Consider the following 19,508-nt stretch of genomic DNA (forward strand, 5'->3'; position numbering starts at 1 on the left):
TCACCTCTGGGCAATTGTTATGGAAAAGGTGGCCAAGTTATTTTTGTACTGCCCATCTTACCCTTGATAAAGGAATTTCAAAATACACAGCTTGTTCAAAATGTATAGAGTTCCTGTCTCTCGTAGTGATCTTGACCCTGTGTGAGACTAGATCTATTGCTTTGTCATTGGGCTGCTGGCTGGAGAGCTCCACCATGGGCTGGCTGCTTTGAGCTCAACTTTTACAACTTATAAAAAGGTATTTATAAATTAGGGTGTCTGAAATGCAGCATCTTAACTGGGACAAAATTCTGACTCCCATGCTTGCAGACTTGAGCTTTGGAAAAATCCTTCTCTTGTACAGTTAAACAAAATCTTATTGCAAGAAATGAGGGATGAAAGAAATATTGTACCTCTTTTACTCAACTAGCTGGCAGCACTTGTCTGTCGGCAGATCCAGGTGTGCTAATGTTCCAACATATCCACCCACTCTTTTAACTGAGTAAGCAACAACAAATGATATCATACCCTTCTGCCTGCTAGGTTTAGAGCCATCCCATGCTGAAAATGCAACTTGAGTTTTCACTTACTAGAACTAAGGAGTAATACAGTAGGGCTGTCTGCTGTGGATTAATTTTTTAGCTTCATGTCTGGACCTTTCCATTACACTTGTGCCAAGATCTGCTTCCAGACATTGCATGTGCTGTAGTTGTTCCGAGCAACATAATTTTGTGCATTTAGCTGCACCGTTGTGCCTTCATCTTCTTTTTCTTCCTAAATGTCTCCCTTAGCTGTGTCATCTTCCTGAAAGCTGCCTTCTCCTATTAGACCAGATTCCTTCTTTTTCATTTGTATCCCTCTTTTCTCCATCAGCCTGTCAAATCATCAGCAAAACAACGCAAATCAGAAATGAAAAAAGTCTTAGAGGCTGTGGTTTGGGATGAGATCTGAAATCCCATTTCTAGCTTTGTCACAGGCATCTTGCGGGACTCTCTGCAAGTTACTTTCCCTTATTTTGAACGCGTTCACTCTAAGGCAGTGAGCTACAGCACTTTGTAAGGAATACTCTTTACCTACAATGATAGTCATGGGAGCCCTTTCCTGTAATTTTGGCATATTTTGATCAGGCACGTGATTTATTTATTTACCTTAATCTCTTGGGACAATGGCTGAGCTTTCCTCTGATTTGTACAGCCCTGGTGCATGAATAAGGTTTAAAACATGTGAAATAATGTATTTCTCCATGATATTTACAGAAAGAGTATTCCTAATTCCAGGATTCAAGAGTCATGAGTGCTGCTTAATCATAAGGTGATTGTACTTATTTTGAGTGGCCTTGAGGGCCTGAAACAGTGTTCTGCACCTATCTTTCAATATGTGACAAAAAATTCCATTTTTACTTCCACTTACTGGCATGTCTTTGAGAACCAGGACAATAAAAACCAGAAATTGTGGTTCTTTTCTGAAGAATTGAATTGACTTCACACACCCACCAGTTGTTGCATGACTTTTTAATTTTGCTTTACTCTGGTATAATTCTCTTTCAAATGTGAGACCATTTTCTATATACTATGATGGATAAAGTGACTTAAGCTATTTATATTTAAAGAGATTATTTAAAGTTGCAAACTGAGAGGGTTCACACTGACCACTGGATTTTGTCTGTTGTGGAGATGCTGCCTATGGAGAGATTCTGCTGGGATGAAAGTAAACTTGTATCTTTTCATTAATTCTCTCCCATGTGGGAGAGTTAAGCTGCTGTCCCAAGTGAATGTTTCTAATGATATCTCTGGAGTGCACGAAAGCTTTGTCCCACTTGCGCAATTCAGAGTGAACCGCACAAAATCTGTCTTTTGAGGCAACCCTGTCATTATACCTTTTGGTATATAATGTTTGTATTTGCATTTCTATTGTTCTTGCATGTTGAGCTTTACCGTGCCCAAAGGAGAACTGCTTACCCTTCAGAGAAACCTTTTAAAGACAAACGTTTACTATAAGTTAGCCTAAAGTGCTTATGACTCAAATATGAGAAATATGTACTAAAATACAAGAATGTGAACATGAAATTGACTATCCATCATCATGTCCAGTTACTGTTTTCAAAAGGCATTAGTGCAAAGTGTCATTTAGTGAAGTGTCAATCTGCTTTTCATGAAAGTAGATTTTATACATCCAATATAGTCAAGTGTCAGTACCATAGAAAGGAAATCTTGAGACTTCTGCTAAAGAGGATTTTTTTGTTGTGTTCTGTGGCTTCACGGAAAACTGCGATAAAAATAGCAGTGAAGTTCAAATGGTACTAAAAGAAAGGGCATCTTCTGGTCAGATAAACAACTCTTACTGTTGGCCAGCCATTTTCCAGTGGATTGGTTTCAAATAAGTGGCTCTTGGACACCCCTTGCTGGGATTCTTTAGAATGAATTTTACTTTCACAGACTTCTAATTCCTATAATTAAGTTCCAATGTGTGGTTTTTGCAAATAGTCTTCTCTCTAAGGATCAGATGGGTAAAAGCTTTGGAGATTTGGTTTCACAAAATGTAACTGCCAGTGGTTTTCTTGCCACTGTTTGAGCTGACCCCAGAACATTCTTATCGGTTCAGCTTTCTAACGTTCTCATTTTGATTTTATCTCCACAGTTTTAACAGCGTGCGCCAAGGAACACACATCTTGTTCCGTGAATTCAGCTTTGTCCAAGCTACTCCTCATAACAGGGCATCTTTTCTTCGGACCTTCTGGAGGTGTTTCCGAACAGTGGGGAAAAATGGAGGCAAGTATTCCAGCATCTGCTGCTGTCCTGTTACCTTGACATTGAAATCCTTAGCCAGGCTATTAATGCAGTACAAATACTGACACCTCACACTGTGTCCTAATGTTCTAACATTTTTAATGGGCAGACAGCATCACAGTTGCCTGTGGAATATTTTTTAAAATGCTCACAGCATGAAGTAGAATAGAAGCACCTTGTTGGCAGTTCTGCCTCCATTACAGAGCAGCACCTCAAGCAACAACAGATCAGAGGGAGGACATTTGTGGGCCTGTGCATAGGGATAGATAGGGGGGAAAAAGGAGAGTGCTGGGGGTCACTGGATGGGAGCAGGGTAGCAGACTAATCCTACATTTATACAGTCCTAAAATTACATTTGGCCCTTTGAAGGCAACCATGAGGCTGATGTGGCCCCTGGTGGAAAGGGGTTTGACACCCCTGTCCTAGATGATTTTGCAGGAGCTTGATGGCTGAGGAAGGAGGACCACTGACAACTGTGTCACCTCTTTCCCAACCCTACCCACAAGGAAAAAGCTCCAATGCCAAAATAACTCTTCAGCACTGTACCATCTTGTCTAGCTATTTTTATACAGCACTAGGTCTATTAGGTATTACAGAACTGGCCAGAGTTCAAAATAAACTCATGTAACTACATGCAACTAAAATTATGTTTTGTTTTAGTTTTAATTTAATATTTTAAGCAAAGACACTGAATGTTGCGGTACAAATACGAATTTTTGTGCGTGGTTTTTTGTGTGTGTTGTGGTTGTTTTTTTTTTTTTTTACCATAAGTCTCACTTGTTTCAGGCTATTCAGCATCACTTCTTGTTCAGGGAAGACTAGATATATAAATATAGATAAAGCCTCACCTTCTGGCTGAGCTTTGCAACACTTCCACTCATGATGAACAGAGTTTGCAAGACTATGAATAATGACATGGCTTTTTTGAAATATGTCATTTAGATCCCTAGAAATTGGACAATTGTAGCTAAACATGACCAAATCTGTAATTAGCTACTGAGGTGACTGAGTATACTATCTGTAGCACCTTCTTCCCAGTGATAGGTACTTTGTTACATTCTAAATTATTTAAATTAGTTCAGGGAAAATATTTTTAAGATTTCGGGTAAATTGTATGGTACTAATCTAACCAGTATGCAGTGAGGACATACCTGGTTTGAGGTCAGGTCATAGTCAGAGAAGATAAAGTGTAGACTCCTAGAACATGTTTCTGCAGAAGAGATGATAGTGAAGAAGTCATCCACCAGAACTGCAGCTGTCAGTGGTGAACCTTGTTGACAAATTGAGAAGGAGCTACTTGAGGGAAAGTACCCGCTGCTGTACTTTCAATGCAAGTTTCCGTCAGGCTTCCTCTGTCTAGCATCTAACTTCAGCCAGATGATGGGCACCTGGATTTGGCGGAAAGAACCAAAGTTTTTAGATACATAATATTTCCCTTCTCTTTTACTTTTAGCAGTTTTATGTGAATATGGAAAAGGTTGTGGAAGAAAATGTAATCACCAAGGTACTTTGAAGGGGAAGAGTGAGCATAGGAACAAAAGCTCAGGTGGATGTTAACTGTGCACTGGTTGTGGCCTTAAAAGAGTTCAATATATATTTTTCTGGTGTATGGAGAGTTATTCATCAAATGTCTGTTTTATTTCAACATTTCTTTGTGCAGAAAAGGGTGAAAATATGCCCTTTGTCTTCTACAGCAAGATTCTACTCTGTCTCCGTTTTCTCTCCTGTGTTTGTTTCTGTGCAGGGATTGCTCTGTGCTTCAGTATTGTCATTGATTTATGTCTGCGAAGAACTATGAAGGCATCTTTTGTCTTCCTTTGTCAGAAGTATTACATTCACTAACTTCCATGTCTCCCAGGACATTATTATTCTTATTTATTCCTTTACCATAAAAGTGTTTTCTGCCATTTTCTCCTCTCATTTACTTTGTTTCATTCCAGATGGGAATTTCTATTTTAGGAGTGAGTGGTGGCTTTTTCTTAGTTTTGTCCATCTATGGAGGGTATCCCCAATAAACTGTTTAAAAACCAGGTCTGTGAATGTAGGTCAATGTAATAAATGAGAACTTACATCAAAGCTCGCATCTGTGTGGAGGAAGCAAGGGAGAATAAAATTAAAGATGTAAGACAATGCAACTTCCAAGCTTACACAAACTCAAAAAACCCCGAACAAACCCCCCCACCTTTCGACTTCTGAGTGTTTAATTGGGGTTTTAGAAAAGAAGATAGTTTCTCACAAATGAGTGAACTGATTGTTTAAAATGGCTGCTAGTTGCTCCTCCTTGATGCAGGGAAATTTGCTGCTTTGTCTGTGAGTCTTGACTTGGAATATGTGCCTGGCTCACCCAAGCAGATACATCTAGCCATGAGTTCTCAAAAAACCAATATGGGAGAAATCTGTCTGAGAAGAAGCAATACTTAAATATAATAATCTGTGTATGTACAGAACCATGTATACACTAATTGAAGTGCACTAACATTACTGTTTCTCTTGGGAAGTTACTGTGGATATTACTTTTATACTTAATTCCTTATCCTTTCGAATTACTGGAAAGTGGTTCCTCACGGAGAAACGTGGCAGCTTTTATGTTACATTTTTCTGTGTTAGCTCTGCTATTTGATGGGTGCTAGTTACAATGTCCTTCATAGATTTCTTTTTCTTTTTGTCTCCAAATAGGAAGGAAAAATGGCTAGCTTCACTAAATGTAATAGTAACATAGCACACTTCAAAAAGTAAAGCAAAAGTGCTGGGTGTTTGTTTTGTGGTTTTGGTTGGTTTTGTGTTTTGGTTGGTTTGTTGTTGTTTTTTAAGATGATTTCTGTTTGGTGATATGCTGGATCTGCTTTTTTTACAGGATTTCCTACTGTTTTTTGAAGATTAGCAAGATGCAGTGTTCTATTTTCAAGTATGTGTAAGCATATCTGAGATTTTACGCATTGGGGAAAAAAAAATTAGGTTTATTTTAGAATGTGATCCAGTGTCAAGAAACCAGGGTGGACTTCACAAAATTTCTTCCCTCCCTTAAACACTTTCCAATGATACGCAACACCCACAGAGGTGGTCAGAGGAGAGCTAGCTTGTGTGTTGAAAAGCACAGAACATAGTGCTCAGTTAGCAACAGATTTCTCCCAGAGGAAGGCAAAATGACCAGAAGTCTTGTTTTTCCTCTGCTTATGCTTAAATTGACCTCTTGGAATCTAGCTGACCTGCTCTTTTGAATTGTCTGTTCCTCAGGACTCTTTAATTAAAACTGTGCTTTCTCAGTTTAAACAGCCCCTGCAGAGTTCTGCTGTGAAGCTTCATAAGGTCAACATATGCCTCTCCCAACCCCCATGGCTTTCATGTCTTGTTGGTTCTCTGTTTTTAATTAAAAAGATTTTTCCTTAAATGCTTTCCAGCCAATTAGAGAAATTTTGCACTGAGAAACTTGTTCCAGGCCTGATGCATTGAGAAGTGAACAGAAAGCTCAGTCAGGACCATTGGCACTTTTTTTCTGGAGACCCGGCTTTCTTTGGTGCTTTTCAACAGCCTTTTTTTTTTTCCCCTTCGATTTAAAATTGCTTCCAGCAAAGACAGCTGCTGTTTGATACCTTAGATATAGCCCTGGAATTGTTCAACACCAGATAGAGGATCTTTTCCTTCCACTGAGGGCTTGTTGTTGTTTTATTTAGATGCAGACACCACTGAAGCATAAAACTGCTGCAGAAAGTATGTTGGACTGTATTGGTTTAAGATCCTTTTTGCAGATTCTTACTGCCCCTTCAGACAAAAAGTACTGTTACTGCTCATATTGAAATAAAATCGTCTCATAAACTTACCTTGTTTTTTTTCACATTTGTCACGTGGCGCAATGGCTCCCTCTTTGCACAGTCGAATTAGGAAACGGGAAGTCTAACTACCTTTGCAGCTTGTGGAAGGAAGGCTTACCACAGCATGCACACAAGCTCTGTCTCAAAATGAGAAGAGCGGTGTGTCTCCCTGACTAGTTCTTGTTGAGTTCACCAGGAAGGCTGGATTGCATACAAAAATCAAAGAAATGCCCTATCCACATGATTCATGTAGCCTGCAGATTGAGAAGAGCTAGAAGGACCAGCATTCTCCCAGATCTCTTTTGAAAGATGCTATTTTAATGCATTTTGCTGACAAGATTACTTTCTTGAGGTTCCAACACCCCTTCCTTTGCTAGTGTCATTCTAATGCTTCCACATGTAACTCTTTAGATTAAATTCCTCCCTCTTTTTTCACTCCCTCCCTTGTAAGCTGTTGCACTATCTCTATTTGTAGCTTAGTCAGTCTCTATTTAGTGACATACATAGAAAAGTACAGAAACAATCACAGCAAATGTCAGAATCTTCTGCCCTTTCCTTTATGTTATTAGAACCAAATTAGATCTTTATACCATGTTATTGTAGGAAGGTTTTTATGAATCAGTAAGGTCTTACAGCATGTCCTAAAGATAATTAAGCTGTGGATTTTAAGACAGTATTATGTGGAAGCTCATTCTGCAGTGAAATAGCCTTGGCTGAAATGATTGATCTCCGGCCTTTATTCACTTTGCCGTTCCTTTTCCTTACAGTTATAGCTGTTGTTATTTATGATTTATCAATGTAGTTCTGCCTGGAACCATTGACTCTGGAACATCAGGACAAATGATTTCTTAAGCTGAGGAGAAATAAGTAGAGGATTACATTTTAGAGATGGTGAGACACATCTATAAGCATTCTGAGTTAAACCAGCTGTATTACATAGATCTAAAATGCAGTCCAGTAATCATTTGTAGAAATAGTAGCATGTGGGTCAGTGATGGAGTCTTCACCTAGCCTCTCCCTGAATTCAGTTCATACCATTCCGTCAATGCAGTTTGTGAAATTAAATGTATTAATAGTACACTGTAAGTCCTCTTTATCTAATCCGGTTCTGGGATTTTTTTCAGACCAATATTGCATTTCCTTTTCAACTATATCTCTGAACATGCACCCACTGATCTTAATTTCCAAATGTGTTTTCAACATCATATTCTAGATGTGTATCTCTCTAAATGCCCTTTTTTTGAAAAAACAATAAGCTTTTCTGTTTGTTTTTGTAACGTTTTCTGGCTATATTGTGTCTTTTGACAGTTCTTCACTGATTGTGCCATTGGCAAATGAAATTAGTATGTTCTTTACTTTTTGTCCCAGTTGAGTGAAACATTTAAATGAGCTTATGTACAGTGATTGTTGTTGCATTCTGCTAAGCAATTATCCAAAATTCAACTGGTAATTATTATTACCATTTGCTTTGCAGTCTTTTGGCAAGTTTCCCATCCCTATGGCAGCATTCTTATTCAAACCAAGTGAAATGGATTTTTTCAATTAAGACTTTTTTAGGTTCCAATATGGGCCTGAAGATTTAGTATTCCAGATTGTGAGGAAGTTCCCTGGAATAAAATTCTTTTTAAATTGTGTGATCTGGGCTGGGATTTTGAATGCTCAATGTTTCTTCTATGAAATAAACTTGCTCTATCTCTCCTCTCACTTGTGGAAAGTCTTGAGAGATGATCTGCACACTACATATGCATAAGCATGATCATCCAGTAAAGGTTTATGAAGCATTAGCTTCATTAACTAGTATGTTTTATGATGTTTCTGGACTACTCTTCAGTAGCAGAGATGCTGAAAGGGAGAGAGAGATATAGAGAAAGGAAATTAAAATCTTATTTTCTCTTGATTCCTTATACTGTGGCTTTCTGCAAAGAGGTTGTAAGAAAGTAAGAGCCACTCTGAAGACCACGTTTGTCTGCAACCTGCTGTTGACTCTTAACCTACCCTGAGATTTCAAAGTGCCTGAACTGTGGAAAGAATTATCTTCATCTCATCTCTGTGAAACATAAAACACACTTCTCCCCATGCTATTGGCTTCAAGCATAAGTCTGTGCTGTATAATGCAATTTTTATAAAGACAATCTAAACTCAGGGTTGGCTTTTTAATATGGTAAAATTCAGCCCTGTCTCAAGGTACTAGCTTGGGACCTGGAAGCTGCAGAGCTATACCTCTTTGACAGCAGCCTGACAGTAGTCGATCTATCTCAGCAGGTCAGTCGACATACAGGGAGTATTGTGGTGCATCCATGTAGCTCTTTGCTACATTAATTATTTGAAGTAGCCTAGGTGCTAAGAGATGTCGTGATAAGTGAAGACATATCTACCTTTATAAATATCTCTTTTTTTAAGTACTGTTGTCCAGCTGCACAGAAAATCTCTGAACCAGTTGTCTTTGTGTCTGTATCCTCCCAGGTGCTTCTTACAGCTTTTCTCTCTGGTGGTCTTGTTATTCATAGTTTCCATCACTGCACATTTACTCCTTAGCTTTCCTAAGTTAACCCAATTGATTTACATAATGTGCTCCTGACTCTAGAATCTTATGTCTCCTATTGGGTCAAGCAGGCCCAACCTATATCTAGGAGTTTTTGCCTGTTTGTTAATTGCGAATATGGACAACTACAGTCTCTCACCCCTGTTCTTCCACTTCTCTTATCAGTTATAAGCACAAAAACTTCAAATTCAGTTATTCTGGTAAAAAAAACCCTTCGGAGTACCATTTATTTCTTTTGCGGAACTGTTTTTAACCTGTGGTGTTGAAAGGAGTGAAATGAGCTGCATTTCTGTTTCTGTAATTATGTTGCCAAACTCTTCCAGCAAACCTCTTCTTGTTAGGCAAGATAATTGGTGCCTACAAATTTATAATCTCTCAGGAAGTCCCTACTCTGCGCTTCATTTTGAGGCCTTGGTGCCATTCAGTATGTCCATGTTTGACTAAAGGTATGATCATGAATTAGTTTAGCTGAACAGTACAGCTGTGCTTAGGTGTAGTAGTTCTTACATCACTTTAAAGTCGCCTTACTTCAATAAAATGTCTGTAAATCTGGTTTAAATCAGTATGATCGTGAATAAAGGCATTGCATACAATTAGAAGGATTGTTGGTTTATGCTCTGTTACGCATCTTTCAAGAATCCTAGATGAATATCAGAAGAAGTGATCTCCATGCATGATTAGTACTTTGATATGCCACTACTACTTTGTGAAATGGGGGTAAGGTAGTACTATGGAAAACCTGTAATCTGCAAATGAGTTATGAAATGTAGTCAGTAATATTTATAAATTAAGCTTGATCCATTTTGAATTTGTCACAGGTACATGATTCCGATAATGTACACTCTGATATCTTCCTTCATAAGCTGATCTGAGACAGATTTGCATTCCATGCTCTTACTAAGAATGAATCTCATCACCTTTGTGGGCACAATGGACTTGAGCTTGTCAGAGGGGATACTTGAATATCAACGAGCTCTTTGAGACCCTCTTTTCTCTCTAGAGCCATATCCTATGAGATTCTTCCAAACAAATCTCTGAAGAGACTGAAGTCTGCTTTACTGATATCCAGACCTGTGGTCCTGCTTTTTGCCAGGTAGATAAATTCCTGAAAGCTTCATGAAATGGTTTTTCAGGTATAAAGACAAAGACCTTAGAAATGCTTCAGGCATAGGAAAAGCTTCCATAGAAGCTCACACCTTCCTACACTTCAGTGTCAGCCAAAATCCACAAATCTGTGGGATAAAAGCCTTGCTAGTTCTAGTGCTCACAGAGATACTTGTCAAATCTTGTCTTCTCTGAGGTTTTCCTGCATTAAGGTCTAGTTCCAGAAGCAGTCAAAATTTACATCAGATGTTTTAATAAACTGGTTTAGATTCCCCAGTAGAACTTGTGTATTACTTGTAATGGAGAAAATAACCTGGTGTTGCTTAAGAGAAGAAGCACTAGTATCAAGGGGGACTGGAAAGTACACAGAGTACATAATAAACATAAAGGAAACTGAACATTTGAGAATTTTTTTTTTTCTTTTGGAAAGTGCAAGTATGTCAGTTTCCAAAGTGTTACTAGTGTTCATTTTCGTAGGGGGAGGAGAGACATCAGGAAAGGCAATATTGTCTTGAATGGGATTTGAACCCTTCTCCTTTTGTTTCTTTGGGCTGTAGGACAAACTTTCATTCTGAACTTTATTCACTCCCTCCTCTAGTGAGCTCTTTACCTGCCCACTTTTTTATTATTTTGTATCATTATACTGCCATTGTCCTGAGTTTATCTGTTTGTTTTGATCATCCATTTCTCAAACATTTGTTTCCTTTTAGCCCTGGTGCCTGGTTATCTATTACTACTTTTCTCCCTACTATTTCTGCTGGAGTCATTGCATATTCAGAATTCTCATCTACCTTCCACTCAAATTTCATTTATGTAACGCCCAGAATAACTTATACGTGATCTTAAAGAAGGTCAAGTTCTCAATGCATTTGGTGTGAACGTATCTCTGCATCACTATCTTATGTCAGAAGCAAATATTTTTCTTTATTCCCTCTTTCCCACCCCCACTCTCCATGCTGCTAATAGTTATTTCTTCTTTTCTGCCCACAGTGACAGAGGGGTTGCTGTGCTGTGCAAAGTTACAATGCAAAGCAGATACTAGTCAACGTGATTAGGATACTGAACAGTTAATATTGCAGCTTCTTCCTGAAAGAATTTTGATTTTCCTGTCTACTCTGACTGGAAACTTATCAAACCCTTGAAATGACAGAGCGAGTGTAATTGTCTTAAAGGTGCTGAGAAGTGTTTCATGGCGTTCTTCTGTGATGGACAGAACCTCAGATGTGATGCCTTGATTTCAGAATGGTGATTAATGTTGGCACTTCTCTTTACCTGTTGTCTGAGTATCTCCAGGTATTTTATAGCAATTAAGGAATGAAGATGCCCCCAAATCTTGACAATATTATTGTCACTTTCCAGTTGCAGGAAGTGAGAAAGAGAAATGAAGTGACTAGCTGCAGTTCACATAGTCAGAGGTAAAATCAAGATGTCTGGCTTTTTGGTACTATGAATTCAATTTTATATGCTAAAATTGTATTTTTCTTACAGATATAGGCTTCTTTTACCATGGAACGAGTAGGAAAACGCACGTTTGTATACAGCAATAACGTATAGATAAATTGTTTGTAGGAACTTGTCTTTTTTTCTTTTTAAAGGTTTTGAGAATAATTGTTGCCTTAGAATAGTAGATCACTGTGCATGACGTACATGGGGTGATGTAGGATGTATTTTTAGTTCTTTTCAAGTTTGACGTGATAACCCCCTTCACTACTTGCTTTTCTAGACAAAGTCTTTAGAGCAAGATAGAAGTCAGATTAGTCAACATATGTCATCATGTTCATCATCTCTATTGTTGGACCACGTGCTCAGTACCACTTTCACAAAAATCCTTCCCTTTCCAGGGAGGGGCAAGGGTGAAGGTAATTTCATGTGTGTGCACTAGCAATGTGGACCCTCTCTGAAAGTACCTTTGCTCATAAGCATTCTGGTATTTAGCTGGCAACTGTATCACTTAGAAAGCAAATCTCCATGTATAGAAGATGCTAGCTTCTAACACAAAATTGGCAAGAGATTTTCTCTTTTGAAGGAGCTCAAAATAGAAACTACTTTCTATGCTGGAGTATCTTCTGTATTCATCTTCCCTCATTGTAAATTCAGGATATTTCCCTTTTATATAGAGGTTGCAGTCTTTTTGCTGTTTTTCCATAGCTTCAAAGTACTATCTGGTAGAGTCTTGTTCAAGCATGTTGTTCTTCAAGGGACCACCTTATAAAATAGTATACTGGTTTTTTTTCCCTTAGGTCCAGTCTGCTAGACAAGTTACACATGTCTTGTGAAAAGATTTCCTAAACATACCTGTTCTTTGAAGGGCCATCTTCTGAGTTCTTTTATTGAAGCAACAAAATGCAGAAGCCTAGAACCTGATCTGGCCATGTTACACCTTGTTATTTATCTGGAAATACAGAGTTAAAAGCCGAGCTTTAGATCTCAAGCCCAGCAAAGTGAGATTTTGGCATTTGCTCTAAAGAGACTGCTGCCTGGGAAAGTTGAGTATGTGCACTGGTGCAGCTAAAGCCAAAACTAAAGAATTCCTGCTGGAGCTTGTCCCTTGTTGCAGCTTGTGTACATCATGTCTCGTCCTATGAGTATACAAGTTTGATGCCCAAACTAGAAATCTTGTTTTCACAGGCTGCTGTGATAGTCAACAGAGACTGCCTGATCCATAGGACAGTTTTGAACAGTTCAGCTGGGATCCTGGCCATGAATCACCCTCTGGTAATCTTTCTCTGTATTGGTTATATTTGGAGTTTAGGTGGAGCAGCCTTTTCATTGAGGACCTAAGTTTGGTGCCTGAAGTTAGGCAGCATCAAAATTACTTTTCCACTCTGCATTTCAAATGTGTGCTGTTTTCCAGATTAATGGATTAAACCCTTAGCAAAATATGTCTTCCTAATGATGCTGTGTAATTTCCTTTAAGTTTGGCACTCACTTTTCTGTAATGCTCATGAATATACCTTTTAGGAAAGTTTTGGTTCTGTGATACTTTTATTCCCTTATAAATCTTCCACAAGTTTTATATCTAAAGTATCCCCTAAGCAAAGTGAATACCACACGAAATCTTATTAGACTAGTGGAGTTAAGAAACAAATCAATAGTTACTGGAATAAAATTTATTATCTCTTGAAGTATTTCCTTTGAATCCTAGATAAGACATGTTGCAGAACTAATATTAAAGGAAAAAAAAAATCTAATGAAATGGTATTTATCTATTTCTCAGAAAGTAAACACTGCCAGCTTTAGCAGATACAGCAATTAAACATGGTTACTAAGGAAGCAGGTTTTCATGAAGTAATACACCTACTGAAAACTTAATTTGTTGTTTCTTTTGGCTTTCTCTGTTAGAAAAAGATATCTGCAACATCCCTCTACACACCCTTGCATGCACACACAGAATCTGGAGCTTTGTTTTATAAGGTCTTATGCTGATTTTAAATAAATTAGATTAGTTCTTCTGTACTCAAAATATTATTTCTGGTAATGGGCTTGCTTTAGGTGTATGTAAAGTGAATCTGTAGGCAAATAGCAGATTCTGAATAGGGTGTTGGCAGGTTTTTTTTGTTGATGCCAAGGGGAAGATGTAAGCATTTTCCTCCTTTCTCCACTCTCCTTGTTGCACTTAGTCTGCTGGAGCAAATGTGGGACAAGCAAAGAAATTAAAACTGGCAACTCCTGAATCCTAATCCTGTTAACCTTTGTATTGGGCAAATCACTTAATCTCAATGTACCTTCATTTTTCTATTTATAACCTGGAGTTCCACCTGCTGGATTAAATTAAGTAGCCTTTGACATACAAGTTTTGGCTGGATAGGGAAAACTGAGACCACTTACATACCTGTATAGATCAAATTTCATGGTATTGAGGCCTTAATGAACTCTCACCTTTTTGTTAGTAGTAAGCAGTTAATTTTAGATGCATGTAAACTTCCTTGCATCTTCTTTCCATTAAAATAATTTAACTCTTCTTTAAATACACAAAAAAGAGTGACTAAAATAGTATAACTGTTTGAAATTTAAAAACCTTTAAATCAGTCTTCCTTCTTTACTTTCCTCCCCCCAATCAGACTCAGAAGTTTTTTCCTATGGGAAATTTTCTGCCTTTTAACAGTTCTTTGGGTTATATTAAAATCAGTTCTGGAGGAAGGAAAGACTTGATGATAGTTAGAACTGGATTTCAAGAGCTATATCTATTCATGTGAAAACTAACCAAACCTGCAGAGAGGAAATATGCAAGTGGCAGCTCTGTTTGTTGTAGTTTGCTTGCAGAGAATTGTCACACCCAATGCACACAATCATCTTGAGCTTCTTCCGACTTAGCAGAGATGAGGGCGGGCCATTGATTTTAGCCAGATGGTTAAAATTTGTTGCCTAGACACTTTTCTTCCTCTCTTTGAGCATTTGCTAAATGTTTAATAAAACATTAGGTGTTGGTCAAATACATCTGATACTTAATTTGTGGATATTTGTATGATTCTATTTCTTCTGATTGTTGCAAATGGAACATATCAAAATGGAACATAAAAACTCAGACTATGAAAGTGACATTGTACAAGCAAATCAATCTTCTTAATTGCCTTTTCTTTTTGAGCTTTTTATATGTAACGTGGATATAAGTAGAGAAGAATTTTACTTTTTACTCATTTATGACTACTCTGCAGGGCACAGACCTCAGTATTCAATCACTTCTAAGGAATGGCTCTAAGGTATTTTGAAAAGAGGCTTAGCTAAGTGTTAAGTTTATCTAGTATCTTAAGCAGCCCCAAAACACTTGATATTTGCTTGCTACTAAGTTAGCTCTCCTTAGAAAAATTATTTCTTTGATTTTTACAACCATTTGCAGACAACATAGCAAAAGGAATTTACATAACTCCTGAAGTTACACAGCAATGGTCAATTTGAAACCAGAGTGTAGTAGTAATTAATTGTAGAGGAGCCTGAATCATCAGAGATTTGACTGTGTCATCCAACATATTCCTTACAACCTAGTCTGTGTGGAACATCGTTGTTCAAGTTCTGGCCAGAAGTTATTATAAAATCTTGTTTTCACACGATAGTAACTTTTTGAGGAAATACAAGTGAAAAATAAATAAACCCAGGATTAAATCACTTGTATGTCTGTGGAAGAGATGATTTAAATAAAATATTAAGAGCACTTTCTTTGAAATACTGAGTTTTGAAATTAATGAGTGTCATGGCTTAACTCAGACAGCATAAGCACAACGCAGCCGCTTGCTCACACCCCCCGGTGGGCTGGGGGAGAGAACTGGAAGAGTAAAAATGAGAAAACTCGTGAGTTGAGAAAAAGGCAGTTTAACAGGTAAAGCAAAACAGGGGATTCATTTTTTCGAGATTATTTTTAATTTGGATCAGCTTATAACACAACCCTTCAAACAACTGATTTGGCAAACTGAAAGAGCAGTGAACTATGATGATCAGGTGGAGGTAAGGAATTGTCAAGTTTTCTACCAAATAAATAAATACTGGTATTCCACCTTCAGTTTACAAATTGAAATCTACCTGATGAAATATGCACATTTTTGTTCTACTGAATGCTATATGTGTTTCAGCTCATTCTTTTTAGAACTAGAAATGCGGTTGTTTGCAATTCTTGGCTAATTTTTTTTAAACACAAAAATGTATTTGTATGAAATTTTATACCTGTCTCTAGTCTTGATACCTGTGTACCTTAATATAAAAGCAGGTAGCAAAATATAAATGTGATTCTAATGAATAATTTTTAAAATATCATTCAATTATTTTAACTGACATACTCTCATCACCATGATAGTTATAAATTAAAATTAATTCTGGTTTACAACCCCCTTTCACCTACCAGACTAGGTTAAGTAGCTTTTGATGGATGTCTGAAATATAATCAGTTTGTTCATTATGAAGATGAGTGTAGCAGAAAGTGAGGAAGCTTGGGCATAAGTGTCAGAATATGTTATTGACTAATTCACAATGCTGAAAGGAAAATTAATAAATTGGGGAGGTAGGGGGAGAATCCTTGTGTGGTGTTTCACAAGCTGGATTTTGGGTGGGCTACCAATGTGAACAACCTCCCCACCCTCCATTCTTTCTCCTAAAACCACCAGAAGATGATCAGTGCTTACGCATACTTCTCTTGAATCTTGCAGTGGATTAGACTCAACTGGATGAATGGGATGCGTTGGAAATCAACTGGATGACTTTTTGTAAAATTCAGTTCGTGCTTTAACTGAACAATCTCAGATTCCACTACAGTTAATATCCTAAAATCTAAATGCTCAGCAGCATTGAAATTTGTTGCGGAGTTTGTTCTCCCATTTCTGCATGTGTAATGATATTATTTTTTTTTCGGTCATGCTAGTGTACAGAAGAGATACCGTGTTCTGCAGTTTCAGCCTGGTCTGGAAGTTACTTCTACAATAAATCCTTTGGTTCTCTTATTTTACAGTTTTAGCATGCAACTTCCATGTTTGAATCCCAAAAGAACTCTAGGGACCACTAAAACATCAGGATAGTTCAATTGCTTTTTAACTTGATTGTGTGTGCACTTTATTGCAGGCTTTGGATGCACTGAACAGATACCTTCTGATAAAACTACAGCATGCAATCCTCTTGCTTCCAAGTAGTGTCGAGTGATTTGGAAAGGGCCAAATGCACCGTTATGGATTGATCAGAACATGGAAGACAGCAAAAGGGATGCAAACGACTTCTTCATTTTTGAAGGTGTTTCCAAATTCTGAAGGATTTGAAGTTTTTCTTGTTGAGAAGCAAGTCCCAACCCCAGCGTGTTTTCCCTGGGTCACTGGTCAGTTTGAAGAAGCTGCCTGATAACTACATTCTATGTGTAGACTTTGTCTAGCCTGGAGATGAAGGTGTTGTAGTAGAGATGTTTTCCTTGTTTTAAGAGGTGGGAGGAAGCATGGTATATTGCATTATTTGTTGATGCAAGCATCTTCAAATATAAATATGTAAGCAGGTTAGAGCACAGGGGAGCACCTGTTCCCTGGTATTTTCTGGCAGTTGAGTGTCTAAGTGTGTACCTTTTGTTGATGGAACAGCTTAGTATCTGTGAGTTGAAATATCTGAATAACTGGCACCTGGGTCTTCTCCCTGCAAAATTGCAGACATTCTTCTCATATCATACTATCCTCCCTTGCATTCCCTCTTGTTGGCTTCAGTCCCTCCCCGAAATCTTCTATTTCAAGGGTAGAGTCTGCCAAGGGTGCATTGGCAAGAAGAGTAAATTCTCCCTCTGAAGAGCTGGTGTCACTCATTAGCATGTGAGAAGAGTGGTTGTAAATAAACAACAAATTATGTGGAGTTCTGTGTAGTATTAATTCTAGTAATGTATACAAGGACATGCAGCTGGCTGGATGAGGTAGAGATACCATTATTGTTTAGAAACAATTGATCCCTGCACTCAGTGAAATGCTTGCGACTTGATCCCAGAGGCCTTATTGTAACTACAGCAACTGATACTATCTTTATCTTAGCATTACCTCTATTGTCCCTGTTTTTTGAGTTGATCTTAACAGGTGAAAGAGAACCAAGAAAGCACATGGGTGTGTGTTCTGTGGAGTTGTCCAATATTCAGTTAAGCGCTGTCACCTGTAAGGCATTTTTTGATTCCACATTGTATGTTTAATATAAATAAAGGGAATGTACAAGACTGTATGTTCCACCGTGCAGTATGAAGGAGTTGCCTAGGGCAAGATGAAATACTGCAAGTTGAAACCTGTTATTTTAGACATTGTGCTTTCATTACCTTGAAAGCAACATAATTCATCTTTCTTCACAATCAGTTTTTAAATGGCTTTTAAACCAGACTACCATGTTTCACACAGCTATGAAACATTAATAGTTGGTTTATTATCCTTTGCAGTGGAAAAAGCTTCAGCTCAGTATTTAGGAGAAGGATATCCCTGTGATAACAGTTTCTTGTGGTAAGAGGTTAAGAGAAAAGAGACCTATTTCTGGTCAAATGCCTAAGATAAATCGGAAACTGAAGCTGTTGTGTTCTCTGAATGCATCCAAGAGTATACTAAAACCTTAATTAATGCTGCAGTTCCATGTCAGCATAACCTGATCTAATTGCTGGTTGGTGAGATACTGCCTTCTCACATCGTTCTTATGGCAGCTCCAGCATTTGTCTGATCTCGTGCTGATCTGTCTCGGCACGCTGAACTGGCAGAAAACTATTCAGTACTTCTGCTGGTCGAGTTAGTTTTCCACCGGCATAGCATGCTGAAACGCGCCAGTGCGAGGTCACACGCCGGGTGGGATGCAGAGGGTGGTTCTCTGCAGCCGTGGCGCAACTCACACCACCGGGCAGTTTATAAGTGCAAAATCCCAGCGCTGGCAAACCTGGCCATAAAATACAGCTCATGTTGCTTTGTGTTGACACTTGGCCCAGTCTAATTAGATAATGTAATGCAATATACTAATACTTTGTTTTAAAACCTCCTTTGGAGAGTAATGCACTTGTCGAGTTTATAGCCAGAAAGTACCATGAGGCCATGTAGTCTGACCTGTATAGCACATCATTAAACTTCACTTAGTAACATCAGTATTGAGCCAAAACACTTTTGTCCAACTGAAAAATAATTTGCATATCTTCCAGAAGGGCATTCAGGTTTGATTAAGTCATGTGAGCCTGAAGGGGCCACGGGGCCCCTGGGAAAAATAGCAGGAGGAAGCAGTCAGCTGTGGGGGCTGCCAGGGCAATTAGGCTGGCCAGCAGCCCGGTCCCCGTGCAGCGCTGAGCTCTCCTGGGAGGGAGCAGGATTGCTGCTCGGGGCGGCCTGCGCTGGGCCACCTTCCCCGTGTGCTCCCATCGCACCCGGCAGAGCCCGGCCCGTGCCCAGCGGTTCTCCAGGGCACGCTCCACACCGCGGCTGCTGAGGAAAGAGTTGCTTGTGAAGGCTGCTGGTGATGATAGAAGGGACAGGTGAGAAAGAAACTGTCCTGGCAGGGGAGGAAGGTTGTTTACGTGATAACTTGTTTTGTCGGAAGTCAGAATTTACTAAGACTTACTTGATTTTGAACGGAAAAGTATCATTAGGGGCTAGCGAAATCACAATCCTGAACGTGCTACCGCAATCGCATTATGTGGCAGTCTTTAATAACGTGATTATCTTCACCTTAATTTTTTTTTTTAAGTGTATGAAAATTATGTTAAGTATTTGAATTGTACATTGAAGTCAATTTCTTATCCTTCTTTTTGATAAGCTAAGTAAATTATAACCTTGAACCTCTCTCTGTGAGGCATGTTTTGTGAGCACATGATCATTCTTGTAGCCCTTC

At 38.5% G+C, this 19,508-nt stretch overlaps 1 protein-coding gene across 6 annotated transcripts in view; it reads left to right on the plus strand.

Annotated features, from left to right (window-relative positions):
- The window catches only part of CSTPP1 (centriolar satellite-associated tubulin polyglutamylase complex regulator 1), an 81,644-nt gene that overhangs the window by 24,692 nt on the left and 37,444 nt on the right, over nt 1-19,508 (plus strand). For all 6 annotated transcript variants that reach the window (XM_065635065.1, XM_065635064.1, XM_065635060.1 and 3 more), the window contains exon 3: nt 2,617-2,747. In XM_065635065.1, coding sequence (XP_065491137.1) covers nt 2,617-2,747 — 131 coding nt within the window. The remainder of the gene's footprint in view (nt 1-2,616; nt 2,748-19,508) is intronic.

The sequence above is a fragment of the Caloenas nicobarica genome, chromosome 5 (genome assembly GCF_036013445.1).
Source record: "Caloenas nicobarica isolate bCalNic1 chromosome 5, bCalNic1.hap1, whole genome shotgun sequence".
NCBI classification, from domain to species: domain Eukaryota; kingdom Metazoa; phylum Chordata; class Aves; order Columbiformes; family Columbidae; genus Caloenas; species Caloenas nicobarica.